Consider the following 18118-nt stretch of genomic DNA (forward strand, 5'->3'; position numbering starts at 1 on the left):
TACTGAATACTGACCATGTCATTCTTATTAGACGTCATTTTTACTATAATATATACCTACTGGTCACCAGACACGACTAGTTCAATTTTGTGCATACTGCATACTGAATTGACTGATTAAATCGAGTACTTATTTTACAAAAGATAACGTTATCAAAGAACATATACTTACCGTTATAAATCCTATTTACCGTTATAACATTTACCGCCTACCGGTATTAATAATTCCAATTTTTACCGTTATTTCTAGTATGGGTTAAATTTTCATACCGTTATCTATGCCCTTGAATCAATAACGTTATGAAAAAATACCGGTATTAAAGCCCTGGCTAAGACTACATCTATACTATAATACTTTATCTATGGCTTTAATATTATTGAACCTGAAATAAACGCTTCTATCATCTTCTTCTTCTTATTTTTTTTTTTATAATGGCACTTCGGCTATAACCATGGCCAGTGTCGAGTATAATATTATGGCGGGAATACAATATTCTTTATACAATTTTTTCTATATTATCGTCAGGTCTAAAGTTTAGTTAAAGTCTCTAAGTATAAAGTCAAGTCGGTCGATTCAGTAAAGTGGTAGGACGCTTTACTAAAACTTTTGATGGAGTTTTGGAGGGAACACAAAAGAGCACGTTTCTGGTTATTACATCACTTTCCTACACTTGTGCACGATAACGAATATTTAATGGTTAATATCTTATCAATATTACACATTAAAAACCCAGATAACACAATTTTAGGAAAATAATATATAAAAACACAACATCACTCTTTCACATTCTTCCAAAAAACCTTCTTCTTCTTATTTAAAAATAAAAAATGGCACCGTAGACGACCGTAGTTAGAGATGGGCGATGGGTAAATACCCAATCTACCCACCTGGGTATTTACCGGGTAGATTGGGTAAATACCCAAAAATGGTGGGTATTTATAATTCAGCGTACGTTTTCACATATTTTTTTTAGTAAATCCTTAGTAAAACCTCCATTAAATAATGCAAATTTGGTCACTAGTTCGTAACTGTTCGAATAAGCCCCTTTAAGTCTTAAACTAATGTATGTTTGCAATACAAAACCATGTTTTTCATGAATTTCGGCCGCATGTCACGCTGTGTTTTTGAACTTTTTTCCTAAATTTTGGTTTTGTATGTGTGATATTAATATTCTTTAAAGTATACTGCCTTTTAATGGTGATAAAGTTTTGGGAATTGAGTAAATCGTCTTAGTGGACGCCTTCATCGTTAAGGGAAACACGCGTGCGAAATTTCAAAACATTCATCCCTCCTTTAGGCTAAACTTTCAAAAATTCTAATATACATAGGTTCTCGTAATTCAATATTTGTTAGTAATTGTAGGCACTTAATACGAAATATTGTTGTGTAATTGTGTCTAAGAAATTATAAGGTTCCACTAACTAACCTTGAGCCTATACTATTACAACCTCAAGGTATAAACCCTCATTGAGGTAAGAATTTTGTGAAATACAATTATAGTGGATGCCTACTTTATTAGAGGAACACGTGTGCAAAATCTTGTCTCCTATATAACCAGTACACAATGTCACGATGACCCACTGCAGGCCACGCCATTGCCCGCCACGCCTGAAAATCGTCCGCCATCATACACCATTACTCCGTTTACACAATGGCGATGGCTAGTAGTGGGCCAGTATGGTCAATTGTGAAGAGGCACCTTTACAGTCTTGACACCTATATATTATGTACATGCAAATTAATGTATTATGTAAATGAGTACTGTTTTTGTATAAACGCAACTAATGATCAAATATAAAAAGTTCTTGGCCTGTGCGTTACTTAAAAGAAAAAAAATCCCTTTTAACCGTGGGAGAGCGATTCTTCGGTACGAATGGGTCGACTCCGAAAAAACCGGCGTGAAACAGCGCTTGCACTGTGTTTCCTTCAACACGCAAAAGAGAATGCCGATCTTATGACATGTCCTCATGTCGTCCAACTCGACCCTTTATGATGAGGGCGGAAACCGCCAACCGGTATGGTTGGTTATGGTAACGAAGTATGAGCGTCATATCGGATATTCGGTTTTATCAGCGCCCAGTGCAATTAGCTCCAGTGAGTGCTCCAGAGTTGGCTCCGGTCTTTACGCGTCTTTTTTGGCTCAACTATCCTACTCACATAGTTTCGGCTTCTTGAAAGACAGCTTTTTGAGAACCCGATACTTAAAAAATGTGACCGTTCCAATTCTTCCAACAGCAGATCAATCGCTATAATCTTCTCGAAGATGATGGACTCCATCATCAATAGCCAGCCCCTTCGACACTTGGATGCTCAGGGATTACTAAGGCTCGGCTCGGCTCTCTTGGCATACCTAACTCATCGTTGGCTCAGGCGATTGAAACTATGGGTATTAGCTGTCAGTTTGGATATATACAATTTCACTATTACGAGTATCCAAGATTCAAAGAAATAATGCAAGAGGGTCACAAGTTTCTTAGCAGTCGTAGTTGATGGTGAATGCTCTGATACTCTATCTGTTGACGCTGGTATCCCTCAGGGATGTGTGCTATCGCCTACCCTATTCATACAGCATATCAATGACATGTTACAGACCAACGGCATTCATTGCTATGCATATGATAGTACAGATAATGTGACTTCTCGCATATTTCTCGGGGTGGAATGGGGTAGACGTAACTCAGTCTAATTTAACCGCACCAAAACACAAGTCAGCGCGTTCACCACAAAAAAGTCACCAATGGTATATCCTCGTTTAAGGGAACCACTTTAACAATCTTCCCCAGCATGAAAATTGGCGTAAACATTTCACTAAAAATACTAAAAGAGCTACCAGAAAGTAGAATCAAATATCTCACACAAATCCGCGTGTATTTAAAAAAAATTGTCCCCCCGCAATGTAAAGTAGAGATTGTAATATTAATCCCCAAACCCGGAAAAGATCCATAGGATGAAAAATCTCACCGGCCTATAAGTCTTCTGCCAGTGCCCTCCAAGGTCTTAGAAATACTCTTCCTGAAACGCATGATGCCAGAAATCATAGCGAGTAAACTGTTATCCGATCACCAATTCGGGCAAGCCAAGCGCATGGGACCGTGGAGCAGGTACACAGACTGGTAGAAGAAATTCAAAAAGCTTTTGAAAGCAAATCTTACTATTTTTCTGGACATATCACAGGCCTTTGATCGATTATGGCATCTTGGACTGTTGTATAAACTTGAATTGTTCGTAAAAAGCCACCCTTAAACTTCTACCTCTTTATAAACGCATACCTCAGCAATAGATATTTCTATGTTGAGTACGGAGATAGTGTAACATGTCTCCATGAAATCAAAGCAGGAGTGCCGCAAGGCAGCATATTGGGCCCTTATCTCTACCTTCTAAACACATTAGACTTCCAAGTACTGATGAAGCTCTGACATATACATACGCAGATGACAACCTCCATATCAACCTCCATATCAAACACAGACATTCTACAACGATTCCAATCTAAAACCCTGCGTTCAATAACTGGAGCCCCATATTATGTTACGAATAGCCAAACCTACAATGATCTAAAAATCAAGTATGTAAAAGAGAAAATTAAAAACTCCCTTCAAAACTATTGTAAAAGGATAAAATGACATCCCAATATATTGGCAAAAAAATTGATAAAAACTCTACCAAACCAAACATTCAAAAGATTAAAAAGACGAGCCCCACAAAATCTTCTGTAAATAAAGATAAATAGTAAATATATAGACGCATCAATGGATGCGTGCCATACAAAGAAAAAATTCAAAACGACTAGTTCAATGTCTAGAAGTCAGATCGCTAGCAGAATGAGAAGTTAAAAAAATCAGAAGCAAATCAAAGCAAATCAGATTTTATATAAGATAGGACGTGTTATATGTATAAATAATAAAAAATTATACCTACATATTTTTTTATATAATTTCTTTAACCAGGTACTTATACATTGTCTATTTTAAAAGTAATTTTCAAGGGTCTTCTAATATTTTTTCTAATATTTTTTAAATATTTTAAAGGTTTTTCAAATATTTTTAATTATTAATAAAATAATAGAATGTAAATAAAAAAAATCGGCCTAGTACGAGTCGGACTCGCGCACGAAGAACCCTTCGTACCATTATAGAGAAAAATTAAGACAAAATTTGTGTTTTTTGTATGGCAGCCCCTCTTAATTTTTTTATTTTATATTAATATTATTATTAAATATTAAAGTTAACATCCATCTAAAGACTGTGTAAAAATTCAAGTACCTACATTTTGCTATTATTGATAAGATAGCAGAAAAGGCCAAAAAAAACACGTTTGTTGTATGGGAGCCCCCCTTAAATATTAATTTTATTTTGGTTTTAGTATTTGTTTTTATAGTGGCAACGGATATACACAATCTATGAAAATTTCAACTCTCTAGCTATTACCGTTCTTGAGGTGGTTGTGACATAAGTATTGAATTTTATCTACCCGCCCTTTTGGGTAGATACGGGTATTTACCGGGTACGTGAGGGTAAATACCGGGTAGATGGGTAAATACCCAGGTACGTGCCCATCTCTAACCGTAGTACGCTTCTCTCATACAAAAACGTCATTTTTGACATGTGTTTGACAGTTCTCCTTTACCAATACCAGCAGCGCTCCCGTCAATGTCACCCACGTTCAAATAAAGGTTTATGCTGCGCTACGGTATATCAGCAGCGCTCCCGTCAATGTCACCCACGCGCACGTTCAAATTTAAAAGCCTTGTCGAACTGTAGGTACAGTTCGACAAGGCTTTATTTGAACGTGGCGAGAAAAGGAACTAAACGCTTAGCTATCATACAAAAACGTCATTTTTGACTTAAATGTTTGACAGTTCTCTTTTACCAGCAGCGCTCCCGTCAATGTCACCCTAAAGTAATCTGTGAAGGTGTTTTTACAATGAGGTAGTAATCATAGTGTTTTTCAGTGTTTTTTTAAGTTTCTTGGATAGAAGCGTCTGCGTTTATACTCCACTCGGGCTAACTTGTCGCCAGCGGTCATTGACCTCCTGTCAAAAACCTGCCACTCACTCCATATAAACCGCGATTGACAATGAAGTGTCACATATTGTCAATCGTGGTTTTATATGGAAAATGACAAGTTTTTGACAGGGAGTCAATGGCCGCTAGCCACAAGTTAGCCCGAGTGGAGTATAGCACAGATTACTAGTATATATTTGTAGAGGCTTAGAGAGTAAAGTTCCTTTTCTAAAGAAGCTTTATCTTGACAAAATTGAAAATAAAAATGTCAACAACTCAAGAATTAGAAAAGGAAATAAAATTAATTGATAAAGAGTTGTCAAATGTGGATGCTCAAATAGCAAAGTTAAAAACTATTCAAAGGCAACTGCAAGAAAAGAAATCCGCTTTAAAAAAGTCTTTAGACAAATTAAAATCAGACAAGTTAGCAAGCGTCGACTGGGGAGGTACTACATATGAGTGGTCAGAAAAAGTAAGTGAAACCCTAAAGAATGTATTTAAATTACAAACTTTTAGACCAAAACAGTTGAGTGCTATAAATTCAACTCTTTCTGGTCAACACACAATAGTCGTCATGCCGACGGGAGCCGGTAAAAGCTTGTGTTATCAACTGCCAGCATTAATCAAACCGGGAATAACTGTTGTTATATCGCCACTCGTTTCGCTTATGGAAGATCAAGTGAGATCTCTAACAAATAAAAATATACCAGCGAAACTCATGACCAGCACAAGCTCCAAGGAAGACTCAGCAGCTGCTTTAAACTTACTTAAAGATAAAAATAATGATGTAAAACTCCTCTATGTTACACCTGAGAGACTAGCCAAAAGCAAGAGGTTCATGTCTAACTTACAAAAGTGCTATGCTGAGGGCAGATTACAGAGGATAGCTATAGATGAAGTGCACTGTTGCTCTCAGTGGGGCCATGATTTTCGACCAGATTATAAATTTCTTGGGATATTGTCTAATATGTTTCCTAACACTCCAATATTAGGCTTAACGGCCACTGCTACTGCACATGTACTTTCTGATGTTCAGAAAATTCTCAATTTGCAAGGTTGTCTTATTATTAAATCCACATTCAACAGACCCAATTTGTATTATAAAATACATGAAAAACCAACTTCACAGGAGGAATGTTTAACAATTTTAGAGAAGCTTCTCAAGTATAGATATAACGGTGAGAGTGGTATAATATACACAAATAGTATTAAAGATGCTGAGGACGTAGCACAAGGCTTAAGGAAAAGGAATCTAAAAGTAGGTTGTTACCATGCTAACATGGAGTCAGATGCCAGATCTAAAGTACACATAAAATGGCATGAGAAACATTACCAAGCTATTGTAGCAACTGTTGCCTTTGGTATGGGCATAGATAAACCAGATGTAAGATTTGTTATTCATCACACAATAAGTAAATCAATGGAAAATTATTATCAAGAAAGTGGACGAGCCGGTCGCGATGGTCTTAGAGCTGAATGCATAACTTTATATAGAATGCAGGATATTTTCAGAGTTAGTGCAATGGTGTTCTCTTCAGTTGGATCAATAGAACATTTGTATGGTATGGTCAAGTATTGTCTGAATGGAACTTTATGTAGGAGACAAATAATAGCACAACATTTTGACGAGGACTGGGGTGATGCAGATTGTAACAAAATGTGTGACGTTTGTAGTAATACTGCAACAAACTCTATTCAACTTGATCTCGCTTCACACTGTAGAGTTTTGGCTAGTATTATTCAAAATGCTGAGGCTCAGGACACAAAACTTACTGCACAGAAGTTATTAGATGCCTGGTTTTTAAAAGGACCCGTTCCTCTCAGGCACAAGGGTAAGGAACCCAACTTTAGTCGCAGTCAAGGTGAAGACATAATAGCATTTTTATTAATAGAAGGATACTTAGTAGAAGACTTTCACTTTACTGCATATTCAACAGTTGTTTATCTGAAAAAAGGTGTTAACATGGAGGCATTGGATGACCCAGACTTCTCATTAAAAATGACTGTAAGGAGGTATACCAAATTTGAGTTAGATTCTCCTGCTCCAAAAGATTTAGATATAATTTCGAGTAGTAAATCTCAAGGCAACGAAAATTATGCAGTTAAAAGAAAAGCTGTTGAAGACCATAAAGCAAAGAAATTAAAAACTATTTTGATTGATGATGATGACTAACTGCATATGTTGGCCTTTTACTAATTGATGAAAAGGCAGGTTTTTAGACATTAGGATCGGCAACCAGCAACTGCGTTGCAATTCATTTTTTGCTGAGCATCGTTTGTAATTGGCAAGGGCCTTTGTCTTGTACTATATTATTTTATAGTCTAGAATTCTAGATCTTAAGTCTTGACATCACATCTTCTAAACTCAAGAAATACTTACTTGTTACTTAGATATTATAAAATTACCTACAGTATTTCTTCATAAAATATTAATCATGAAAATTACAAAATAAAACATAATACCTTTTTGTTTCCAAATATTGTGAAGCATAATATTAAGAATAAGTATCATAATTTCTTTGATTTTGTATTAAACTCGACGTCTTGGCGAATATTGTATTGGTGTCAATTTTTCATAATCTGCAACATTCTCTTCCCTAAATAAGCCTTTGGAAGGCAATCGATAAGAGCGTGTTGATTTCCTTGATTGTCCTGAAAAACAAAAACAATAACGTAGAATTTTAATTTTAACAAAATAAACCCGACTTCATTAATATTTCCATATCATGGGACTACTTGTGAAGCAGTAAGCACCCTTTTTTTAACCGACATCCAAAAAAGAGGAGGTTATATGTTCGGCTGTGGATATATTTTTTTGTTTGCAAATTTCCCAGGTTCTGGTGCCAGGGGGGGAGGGCAAATTACCCAGGTTATGGGCCAGGGGGGGGGGGGGGGGGGCAAATCAGATTTTTCATAAGCTAGGTATAAAGAATAAAAAATTTATTATTTTTAGTTGTAAGAATATTGTATTGCAGACAAATGGCAAAAATTCGTTTTCTTAATTTTTATAGATAAAAGTACTTTTCTTTTCTTCCTTGATCATAGATTTTTGACATTTGCTGAGAGATTGGATCCAATACGGTCATAGAAATAGGTGCCAGTTATTTAATATAAAAAAGAGTTTTTAATTTCTTGTTCGTTAATATGTTTCAAATAATGTACCTAATGTAATTATTTTTCTAATTATATACTTGGATAATCTTGCTGAAATAACAAAAAACAAGCCATATTAAAAATGACGACGTCTTTTGACAAATCGAATTCTCTGAGATCTAGTAACCCTGACGTCAATACCTGTCAGCGTTAGCGCTCTCCATTGGCTATTGAAACCACATATGACGTAAAATAGGATCAATGAAATATGATAATGTAATATGCAAATATGATCAAATGATCATATATATTGGATCCTATATATGATCATAGAAATTATCATATATAAATGATAATGTAATACCCCCCTTAGTAAAGACGTCAACATGACTTATCAAAATGAAGCTACTCACAAAAAATTTGCTTGATAGTAATAAAAAAAATTGTTCTTTCTTAATTATCAAAATCGGTTCACAAACTGCGAACAAACATTTGTAAAGATTTCGGAAAATCTAAGGAACACTACTTACAAAGATTAAGATTAATAGCCTGTTTCACGACTCACTCACTGATTAAAGTGTCGGATAGGCTATCCACAACTTATCTGACAGACTCCATACGCTATCTGTCTGATAAGTTTTGGATAGCTTAACCGGCACTTATCAGTAAGGAGTAGAACCAAGGTATTAGTGTCTAAACACACTAGGCTGAACTACGCTGGCGTAATTTCCGCCGCAAATGTCAAACGCATACAAAAATACGGACGGAACGCGACGTAATAGTGTGGCACCCCTCGCGTTCGGCCCGTATTTTGTATGCATTTGAAAAGCGGCGTAAACGCGGCGGAATTTACGCCGGCGTAATTCAGCCTAGTGTGTTTAGACACCTAGGATCGTAATAAAAACAACATTCTTACTTAAACCGGCGGCGCTAACTGTAGATTTCACGCTTAGCTTGCTTGTGGGCTGTGGGGTACTTGAAGACGAAGAAGTGGTTCTCGCGGTAGAGCACTCACTGTCGATTCCCAAAGCATCCAATGCTCTCATCCTTTCAGCTATTTGGCCGTTAACAAGGTCACGATATTGAGCTCCTTGTCCTAAATATTCCATTTCCGCCAACCAATCTGCGCGCTCTCGTATTTGTGTTACCACTAAAAATGTTGTAAAAAATCTTTAGATAAGAAAGCCCGTCACAGACTTAGCTATAATATATTAATATATTTATAGCTCGGCATATTAATATATATTTTCTATACTAATTTCGCGTGACCACACACTCAGCTATAATATATATTTCTGTGGCATGTGAATTTAGTGTAGAAAATATGTCTAGCTATAAATATATTAATATATATTATAGCTTAAGCATGTGACGGGCTGAATCTTATATCTTTAAACGAGCAATTCTATATACAGTGTGTAACAAAAATAAGTGATAATACCTTAGGGTGTGTACGTGTTTCTTGTAGAGAGTTCACTGTGAAATTAGCAGCCCTGAAAGACGAAAATTTTTTTTCACTTTTGTATGGGCAAGGGCCCGAGCGTCACGAGTTTCCCCATACAAAAGTGAAAAAAAAATTGGTCTTTCAGCGCTGCTACTTTCACAGTGAACTCTCTACAAGGAACACGTACACATCCTAAAGTATTATCAGTTATTTTTGTTACACCCAGTATATAATTGGAATCTCGGAATCGGCTCCAACGATTTTCATGAAATTTAGTATAGGTACAGGGGGTTTCGGGGGCGATAAATCGATCTAGCTAGGAATCATTTTTAGAAAATGTCATTTTATTCGTGTTTTATCGAATACCGAGCGAAGCTCGGTCAAATAGCTAGTAGGATATTATGTTACCTAATGCAAAGTTTTCACGCTAGACGGCCGTAAACAAGTTTTGTTCGTTGTTTGTCAATATTGATATTTAGGCCCGTATTTTTGTTCAGTACTCAAGACGCGGTTCGGCTCAGTGATTGGTCCAAAGAATCATGGCCAAATTTGTATAGGAGCTGGACTCGACTTTTATTTTTGATGTCCCAAAATAAACTATAGTTAGATTTGGTTGTTCTTATGCTCTAAACATAATTCCGTTTGAGAATTATGTCTAAATAGCCACGATTTTTTATAATAATTAATAACGTTTACAATTATTTTGAGGTTAGACTTAAGAACTACCTTTTTTCCGACTGCGGTGTGGCCTACAAGTGTATATTCGGCGATCTCGTTTCTAATTATTTCAATTTTTCCGAGAGTATTACCCAAATAATAGAACGAATGCGAATGATCGCCGGCTGTCAGAACATAACGAAACTAAAATATATTGATCTTTTTTTTGTGGCTATTTATAGACACATTTCTAATGATTTTCGATGCCTTAAAATATTAGGGAATTTTTGATACTAATTCCATATCGGGACGCCAACGCCCACCTGGTACGATTTGGCCATTGTTCTTTAGACAGCCAACCAAACCAATAAATAACAGAGCCTGAACCGTGTCTTGAGACCGAGATGCATCTTGAGTGCTGACCAAAAATACGGGCCCTAAAGTACGCAACATGGATTTGTCGCATTGTTTACTGTATTGTGCTAGTAGCGCCGCGCACTCTTCTCCGAACTTTGCGTGAATCTCGAAATACCGTTTGAAGCGTATTTTTAAGTTATCTACCAATTAAATTTTTAAACGATCCTTACAATCGTTCCACTGTTCTTTCTTGGTGGGTAATCTTGTTTGGTGTTTTGGACGCGGTGGCGGCCGCGGCTCTGATCTCTGCTCCTTATCGCCGTAAGCCATTTGGTATACGAGATTCTCTTTTAGCTTTTCGCGATCTTCGCCTCTTTTCACGGGTCGGTACCTTTAAATATTTGACTATAATAATTGTCATGTAAAATGGACGAGCGTTACGTGTAGGCTATAAGTATTATAGTTTAATGGTTTCGTCATGTACCTAGTCAAAGCTTATGAAAATGCTTGTGGATTCCATCCACTGACATATTATGAAAGCGGCAAAGAAGATATAGAACAGTGAGACGGTTACCCGTTTTAAATATTATCAGTACCTAGCCATAAGCCTGCGACACGTCTGTCCGCCGCGCCGCCACGCCATAAATATGTCATCAAAATAAAATATAAGGTTTACAGAATATATTCAGACTCACTCATCAACGATGTAAATTCCCGACTCCCGAATGGCGGACAAAGATCTTCGGCGCGATGTTCGAGGACGCACCACTGGTTGCTTTTCACTTCTCTCTGTACGCGCAACTTCGTCGTATTGCCGCAAAACATACGCACCTTTCCGACGCTGAGATATTGTAAGCTTGGATTCTTCAAGCAGAACTAAAAAAATAGATGTTAATTGTATCTAGGCACTTTAACATCTATTTTTTTAGTTAAAGAAAAAGATAGCAGTAAGTAGTGTTGGGTAAATACTAAATACAACTTTACGTCTATAAGTAGGGCACCTGCAAAGTTTACCCTTAGATATCGGGTAAGCACTATAATAAGCTTATACCTATTACCTACCTACCACACACAATTGTTACTTCTGAACAGTAGGTATACAGTCATTATTTAGATCGCTATTGTAAACATAAATAATTATACCTAAACAATAATGTGAAGCAGTTACGGATCATAATATAGGTAGGTAAATGTTATGTATGGAAATGCGGCCCGACACTTTCTCAACAAAATGTGCGCGTTTATAATGTATATATCAAAGAACGCCGGTAGTGGCAGGTAGAATAAATTAAATATGTATTAATTATTTTTAGTACCAGCTACAAACCTTTAAGAAACCTTTGTTGCTCTGTCGATGGTTCAATAACCTTAGTATGAAGTATTCCTCCATGAGGAATACTCTTGCTTGGCCAATTCACTTGAACAAATCCCTTTTCGTCTGGTCTCTCCATTTCAAAAATAATTTTAATTATACTATATTTAACAATGTTATACTTTCGTAAAAATAAATATCGTACCCATAGCAACTTTAAGGTGCCCATACACGGGACAATTTGTCGTTTCGATCGATCGTCAAGAAAATCGTCCAATCGATCTTTTGAACGTAAAATCGTTTGCGATATTGCTACACACGTACAATTGTCGTTCGATTTTAACATCGAGGAGATAAATCGTTACGATAATTGTCCCGTGTATGGCCACCTTTAGAAACGCATGTACAAATCATTGCTTGTGCCGTCCTCCAACCACATAAAAAAATGCGCGGGAAATATATTTCCCGCCAATTTCAAAGAGGAACAATAGTCACTACGTGACCACGTTTACGTCCGTGTACCTCATTTCTCTCTCTTGGAGACACAATCTTAAAACACGCGTTATTCAATCGGGTGTAAATAATGAATGATTCAGTCGGTTCCACTATCCAAAAAATTAAATTGCAAGAACTAGACAATGAAACTAAATTAAAGGAAAAGAGAGAAAGTGGGAACATTGATAAATGCTCAATAAATTATTATTTGCCATTACGTAGGTTTACAAAATTTTACTTTCGCGCCACATTATTTTGTTACAGTTGATTCTACAATATCTGTTTTAAAAAAATCTATACGAGATATAAAGTTTCAAATTGAAAAGTCGATAACTGACCAAAACGAGCTAACTGCCACTATTAGCAAACTGCAAGTTCAACTGGATCTTGAAAAAATCCGCCATCGCGCTATTTCTGATCAAATATTAGATATGAAGAGCGATTTAAATATAAAATTAAAACAAAAATGTGTAAGTATACAACCAGCTTATCGTAAAATTTAACACAAAATTATAGAACAACTGATAGGTACTTACTACATACAATAAAAACTAGCACTCAGATCTTTTTCGTAAGTTACCTACTTATATATTTTGTGTTTGTAAACAATATTTATTAGTTATTACTGAATATTAAGTAGGTAACTGTAGATGATATTAAATACAGTCATCACTATTCACTCATCTTAGATGATACGAGTAGGTATAGGTACTCAGGCATCAAACTACGCTACATTGCGATATCTTTCGTACCTATCTACTTTATAATTTTGTGGCCATGGGTGGTAGCGTAGTTTTACTGATGCCGCGGCCGCATATGCGTAGTGTTTCGCGCTAAAACCGATACCGTACTATTGGACGATCTGAGTGTATCGTCTCGTAGCACGAAGCTTCGGACGATAGACGCAGATGCGGCCGGGCCGCGACACGTAAATCATAATACTATACTTGTAAGTTGTAACATATGAATCACAGTGATCACATTCATAATAAAATACCTCGCTTTGTAGGTCGCTCGTTAAACTCTGCCTAGACTTTTTATTTGGTCAGAATTCTCTGACCAAATAAAAAGTCTAGGCCACAAAATAAACATTTCTCTACGTCATAGGAACAAGGAATATCCGATGTATGGAAATTGAGGTCCTCGTTATGCCAAATTGTGAGCAACATTTCCGATGAGTGTGATATATGGGCGTTATTGGTAAAGCCGATCTGCCCCGAATTATTACCAGTGACTGTAAAAGTAGAGAATATCAAGGTGGAATTAAAAAATGAACACCAGCTACAGCTTGCGAAGGAAAAACGGGAAAGGCTTATTGCAGAGCGTGATCGCTTACGAACCGAACCCGACAAAGGAGAGGAGTTTATAAGGTAAAGAACCTAGGTACACTGTATTCAGGAAGGACCCTCATTTAGGGCAGCTGCTGGCGCTTGGCAGTGTAAGAGGATTTCGGGAGAAGGAGACTAGTATCGCCACCCTTGCAAGGGCGTCGATAAGATTGCGCCACACTTTCCTTACCGGGTCCTGAAAAAGTGTGGTGTACTATCAAATATGGCCTTCAAGACAAAATCTGTACTTAAAGAAAGCCGTGAACTCACGAATTATTTATACTGATGATCAAAGGAAGGAGGCTCTTACATAATTATAAATTAGCATTAATCTGAGTATCTGCATTAATTAAACCCCGATGATAGTAGTCCCTAGACCCTATACTGTGTAGGTTTAGTAGGTAATAGGTATAGACTATAGATAGTACTTAATTATTACTTTCTACCTGCCAGCGATTTAAAAATAATACTCTTCTTCTTTTTTAGGATAAAAAATGCTTTAAATTACTCTATAAACAACATTGCCGACATAAAGAAACGGCAAATACAATAAAAATGAACATTGATTTAACTAACTACCAGAAGTACAAATTCGTCAACTCGAGTAAGTATAATAACATCATCTCCTAAATTATTGCCTCCCGCAGACAGGGTCGATAATATCGCTAGCGATATTAGCTATTGCGATAATGCGTCGCGATTTCTTGCACACAGCTGCGATGTTATCGTCCGAATGGATTTCACATCACATGAGAGCAGTGTTGTCACACCGAATTTTAGAAAATCAGTAGACGACTAAATAGCTATATAACAGATAACTAATAACATTTTCTAAAAATGATTCCTAGCTAGATCGATTTATCGCCCCCGAAACCCCTTATATATTAAATTTCATGAAAATCGTTGGAGCCGATTCCGAGATTACAATTATATATATATATATATATATATATATATATATATATATATATATATATATATATATATATATATATATATATATATATATATACCATGGGCGATGGAAGTTGCTTTCCATCAGGTGACCCGTTTGCTCGTTTGCCCCCTTATTTCATAAAAAAAAATTGCTGAAGGAAGTATTGTGCCAAGACGACTCCATTTGTACCAAAATGGTATTCCAGGAGTCTGTAACGTTTATTATTTGAACGTGAACAACGAAGGTGAACAATGATAAAAATTATGTCGATTGTCGAAACTCGAAAAATAGGTAGATTTGATACCGAAGCTGGTCTAGGTAGAAGGGAGGTAGATCTACCATAAAGTTGGTAGATGTGACAACACTGCGTGAGAGCGCTAAAGAGCGCCGCGCCGCGACCAGTGTTGCCAACTCTTCAAAAAACTTCCTCCTAAAAGGGCCCATTCACGGCAGGACTGCACGGCAGTCCTGCAGTGAATGGGCCTCACTGATTAGTTCACACTCGGTGTGGCCGGCCGGAAACACCGAGTGTGAACCAATCAGTGAGGCCCATTCACTGCAGGCCTGCCGTGCAGTCCTGCCGTGAATGGGCCTTTTAAAGCAACTTTTAAAACCCACTAAATTTCAAAGAAACCTCCCCATAAATATAAATATTTATCATTTGGGGTACGTTCCATAAAATTATCAATGACGTCATTATTTTTGCGCATGCAACTCTCATAGCCCATTTACATTCGCGTACGAGTCGCGACTCGTGAGGCGAGGGACGAGGCGAGGGGCGATGTGCGAGTGTGAACAGACGCTCGTGGCTCGCCTCGTCCCTCATCTTGTCCCTCGCGGCGCTTTACTAAAGTTGAAGTACAATTAAGAAAATACTTAATTGTACTTCAACTTTAGTAATAAGTAATAAAAGTACATAAACTTGTAATTTAAGGGGGGCTCCCATACAAATTTACGGTACGGAACCCTATTTACGCCAGTCCGACTCGCACTTGGCCAGTTTCATAATTTTTCTTTTCATTGTGGATAACGACCTACCTTGTTGCCAAATTTCAAGGTTCTAAGTCTGCTAGAAGTACCTTAGAATTTTGATGATCTGTCAGTCAGTGATTGACAAAATGTAGTAACTTTGATCATCCGTAACTATTAAACTATTTATCGAAATGTTATGTAATTTGGAGGCTAAGCTAGTTTTAATACTTGCTCCTAGTCACCGAAATTCTTAAATCCCTAGCTTTGTTAACGTCGAAGATAAAGGCTGTTCGAAAAAGCCGCGAACTGCTTCGAGAAAAGTATAGCACGGCCGTGCCTTTGCTAAAAAGCTTGCCGTGCTCCCAGATAAAAATGATAATAATAGAACTAAAAACGAAATAAATATATATTTAAGCTACAAAAATTTTACTCCCAAAAATATTCCCAAAAAATCTGAGGCTTGCTCTGTGGTTGTAAGCTGCTTGTTTTTAACGTTTATAAAAAAACTGAACGTCAAATCTACTTCCATAGACCTACAGATATGTTCCAAAACTCAAATAGTAGTAAATATATAATATGATTCTTGTGTGATTTGACGAGATTTCTTTCGCTATCAAGACGTCAGATGGTAGGTACTTGTCAATTGCCATACACTATCAGAGCTTAGGAACACGCCCTCCGTAAAACGTCAAATTTCAAAATATTCAAGGGGAAAATTACAAAAGTGCAAAATATTTTTTATTACACAATACATAAATAAAATGATTTTTAAATGTTAATGATCCAAAGATCCCAAGATATTTCTAATTTTAACGTAAAGTGGCTAAAATTAAATTTGTACATACAAAGACACGAAAATGAATCGATGTAGTACCCATTTAAGGTTATATTATTAATAATTTATTAATCATATTTTTGTTAACTATTGCTTAATGATTGTTGTTATGTTGTAATATTATTAGCATTACTCATGCAGGTTGTCAATATCAATACATAGTTTATTTTACACTGACCTACAATGAGGGCTAGCAATGCAATAATTATTAATTCTCTTATAAGTCTTCTATGTCCTTATGTAAACTAGCAATCACACAAACAATATTATACATGTTATTTGTTTGCAGGAGTGTTTTACGAACAAACAGACACATAAGGTGGTTTAGCAACAAAACTGAAGCTAGTGAAGAGAATGCACCAATTAAATTCTCAACCAGTCCTGCTGCTCGAAGAGGTCTGAGTCCCGTGATAAGGGTACAGAAGGACTCCATGCCCTGGTATCAGCCGTTCAGTATTGTCGGCAGCGTAGCGATATTCCTCATATATTTTTGCTTTATCCGAGAGGAAAATGACCTAGATTTGGAATTCAACAAGACACTTTATGAAAGGATTAAAGGCTTAGAAAAACATCAATTACTACAAGCATACAAGTTCAACAAGGAAAATGGATACAGCGTGGAAGAGATAGAGACAAGGCTTAAAGAAATAGAGTTGGAGGAAGCAAAGTCAGCTGCATAGAGATAAGTTTTAGCAAAGTTGTGGTTAAATTAATAAATTATTTATAAAAGTAGGTACAGTATTTTGTCTGTGTGTTAAAGTATAACAAATAAAAGCTATGTAAAAAATTGTGTTTGGAAGTTGTTTAAAAAATATCTGACTGTTGGCGCTTTGCAGGGGCAGGGTGGGCTTTGGTAATATAGGATTCTCTTTGTGCTATCGTTTGCGGCGAAATTGACCAGCCCGCCCTGTCCCGTTGTCTGCAAAGCGCCTAACACCATATTATTATTAATGAATAATGAAGGTACCTACTACTACCCGGTGTCAGTCTCAATGCTAAGTAATATGAATCTTGAAAACAATATTACATAATATTTTTTACTGGGCAGTCAGAGATATTTGATTTGGCAGTATTTTTCCACTGGAATTTGTTATTATATAGAAGACTGGTTACCTAAAAAATAATTATCTTAAATAATTATTATTTATGAAACATTTAGCTATATGTATATCACATGCTAGCCCAGTGGTTACCAACCTTCTTTTCATACGGGCCACAAACATGTTTCGGTCTTGGTGTCGCGGGCCGCAACAAAAAAATTTTACATTATTTTGCCGGTGGGCGTGAGCCACAGATAAAGTCCCGGCCGGCCGCGGGTTGGGGATAGCTGTGCTAGCACTGCTAGCCATAAGCTATAACACTAAGCTCAAATTCCCTCAATATATTTTAGCATCTAGCTTCGCACACTTCCCACAGGCCAAAGCTTATCAATGGGCCAACACTAACACACGAGCGGACGCGGGCGCGCCTGCGACAAGCGTAGGTACGCCCGCGCCTTGTGCCCACCTGCGATGCGCATACTCACAGAATACAAATTACTCACGGACATGGGCGTACCCAGGTTCTGGGCCAGGGGGGGGCAAATTACCCAGGTTCTGGTGCCAGGGGGGGGGGGCAAATTACTCAGGTTCTGGGCCAGGGGGGCTGCAAATCAGATTTTTCATATAAGCTAGGTGTTTATAAAG

At 37.0% G+C, this 18118-nt stretch overlaps 3 protein-coding genes across 3 annotated transcripts; 2 read left to right on the plus strand and 1 right to left on the minus strand.

Annotated features, from left to right (window-relative positions):
- The first annotated feature begins 5221 nt into the window (after window positions 1–5221).
- On the plus strand, window positions 5222–7417 carry LOC121732210 (ATP-dependent DNA helicase Q1-like). Its single transcript, XM_042122018.1, has one exon. It carries the CDS (start codon window positions 5269–5271, stop codon window positions 7174–7176), a length of 1908 nt encoding a protein of 635 aa, XP_041977952.1. The 5' UTR covers window positions 5222–5268; the 3' UTR covers window positions 7177–7417.
- A 33-nt stretch (window positions 7418–7450) lies between these two features.
- On the minus strand, window positions 7451–12051 carry LOC121732213 (UPF0193 protein EVG1 homolog). Its single transcript, XM_042122024.1, has 5 exons — window positions 11882–12051; window positions 11250–11430; window positions 10785–10945; window positions 9013–9246; window positions 7451–7655 (listed from the first exon to the last, which is right to left on the minus strand). The coding sequence occupies exons 1-5, from the start codon at window positions 12003–12005 to the stop codon at window positions 7534–7536; spliced, it is 822 nt and encodes a 273-aa protein (XP_041977958.1). The 5' UTR covers window positions 12006–12051; the 3' UTR covers window positions 7451–7533.
- A 723-nt stretch (window positions 12052–12774) lies between these two features.
- Window positions 12775–17166, plus strand: LOC121732736. Its single transcript, XM_042122689.1, has 4 exons — window positions 12775–12831; window positions 13469–13731; window positions 14176–14229; window positions 16723–17166. The coding sequence occupies exons 1-4, from the start codon at window positions 12793–12795 to the stop codon at window positions 17111–17113; spliced, it is 747 nt and encodes a 248-aa protein (XP_041978623.1). The 5' UTR covers window positions 12775–12792; the 3' UTR covers window positions 17114–17166.
- Window positions 17167–18118: the final 952 nt, after the last annotated feature.

The sequence above is a fragment of the Aricia agestis genome, chromosome 12 (assembly GCF_905147365.1).
Source record: "Aricia agestis chromosome 12, ilAriAges1.1, whole genome shotgun sequence".
NCBI lineage: Eukaryota > Metazoa > Arthropoda > Insecta > Lepidoptera > Lycaenidae > Aricia > Aricia agestis.

What these genes read in the sequence shown, in the direction of transcription:
- LOC121732213 (XM_042122024.1), bottom strand. Translation starts at nt 12,005, where the DNA reads ATGGAGAGACCAGACGAAAAGGGATTTGTTCAAGTGAATTGGCCAAGC. An exon ending in GCAACAAAGGTTTCTTAAAG is followed by an intron (nt 11,431 to 11,881) that starts GTTTGTAGCTGG and finishes CTATTTTTTTAG; the next exon opens with TTCTGCTTGAAGAATCCAAG. An exon ending in GAAAGAACAGTGGAACGATT is followed by an intron (nt 9,247 to 10,784) that starts GTAAGGATCGTT and finishes CAACATTTTTAG; the next exon opens with TGGTAACACAAATACGAGAG.
- LOC121732736 (XM_042122689.1), top strand. Translation starts at nt 12,793, where the DNA reads ATGAAGAGCGATTTAAATATAAAATTAAAACAAAAATGT. An exon ending in AAAGGAGAGGAGTTTATAAG is followed by an intron (nt 13,732 to 14,175) that starts GTAAAGAACCTA and finishes CTTCTTTTTTAG; the next exon opens with GATAAAAAATGCTTTAAATT. An exon ending in ATTGCCGACATAAAGAAACG is followed by an intron (nt 14,230 to 16,722) that starts GCAAATACAATA and finishes ATTTGTTTGCAG; the next exon opens with GAGTGTTTTACGAACAAACA.
- LOC121732210 (XM_042122018.1), top strand. Translation starts at nt 5,269, where the DNA reads ATGTCAACAACTCAAGAATTAGAAAAGGAAATAAAATTAATTGATAAA.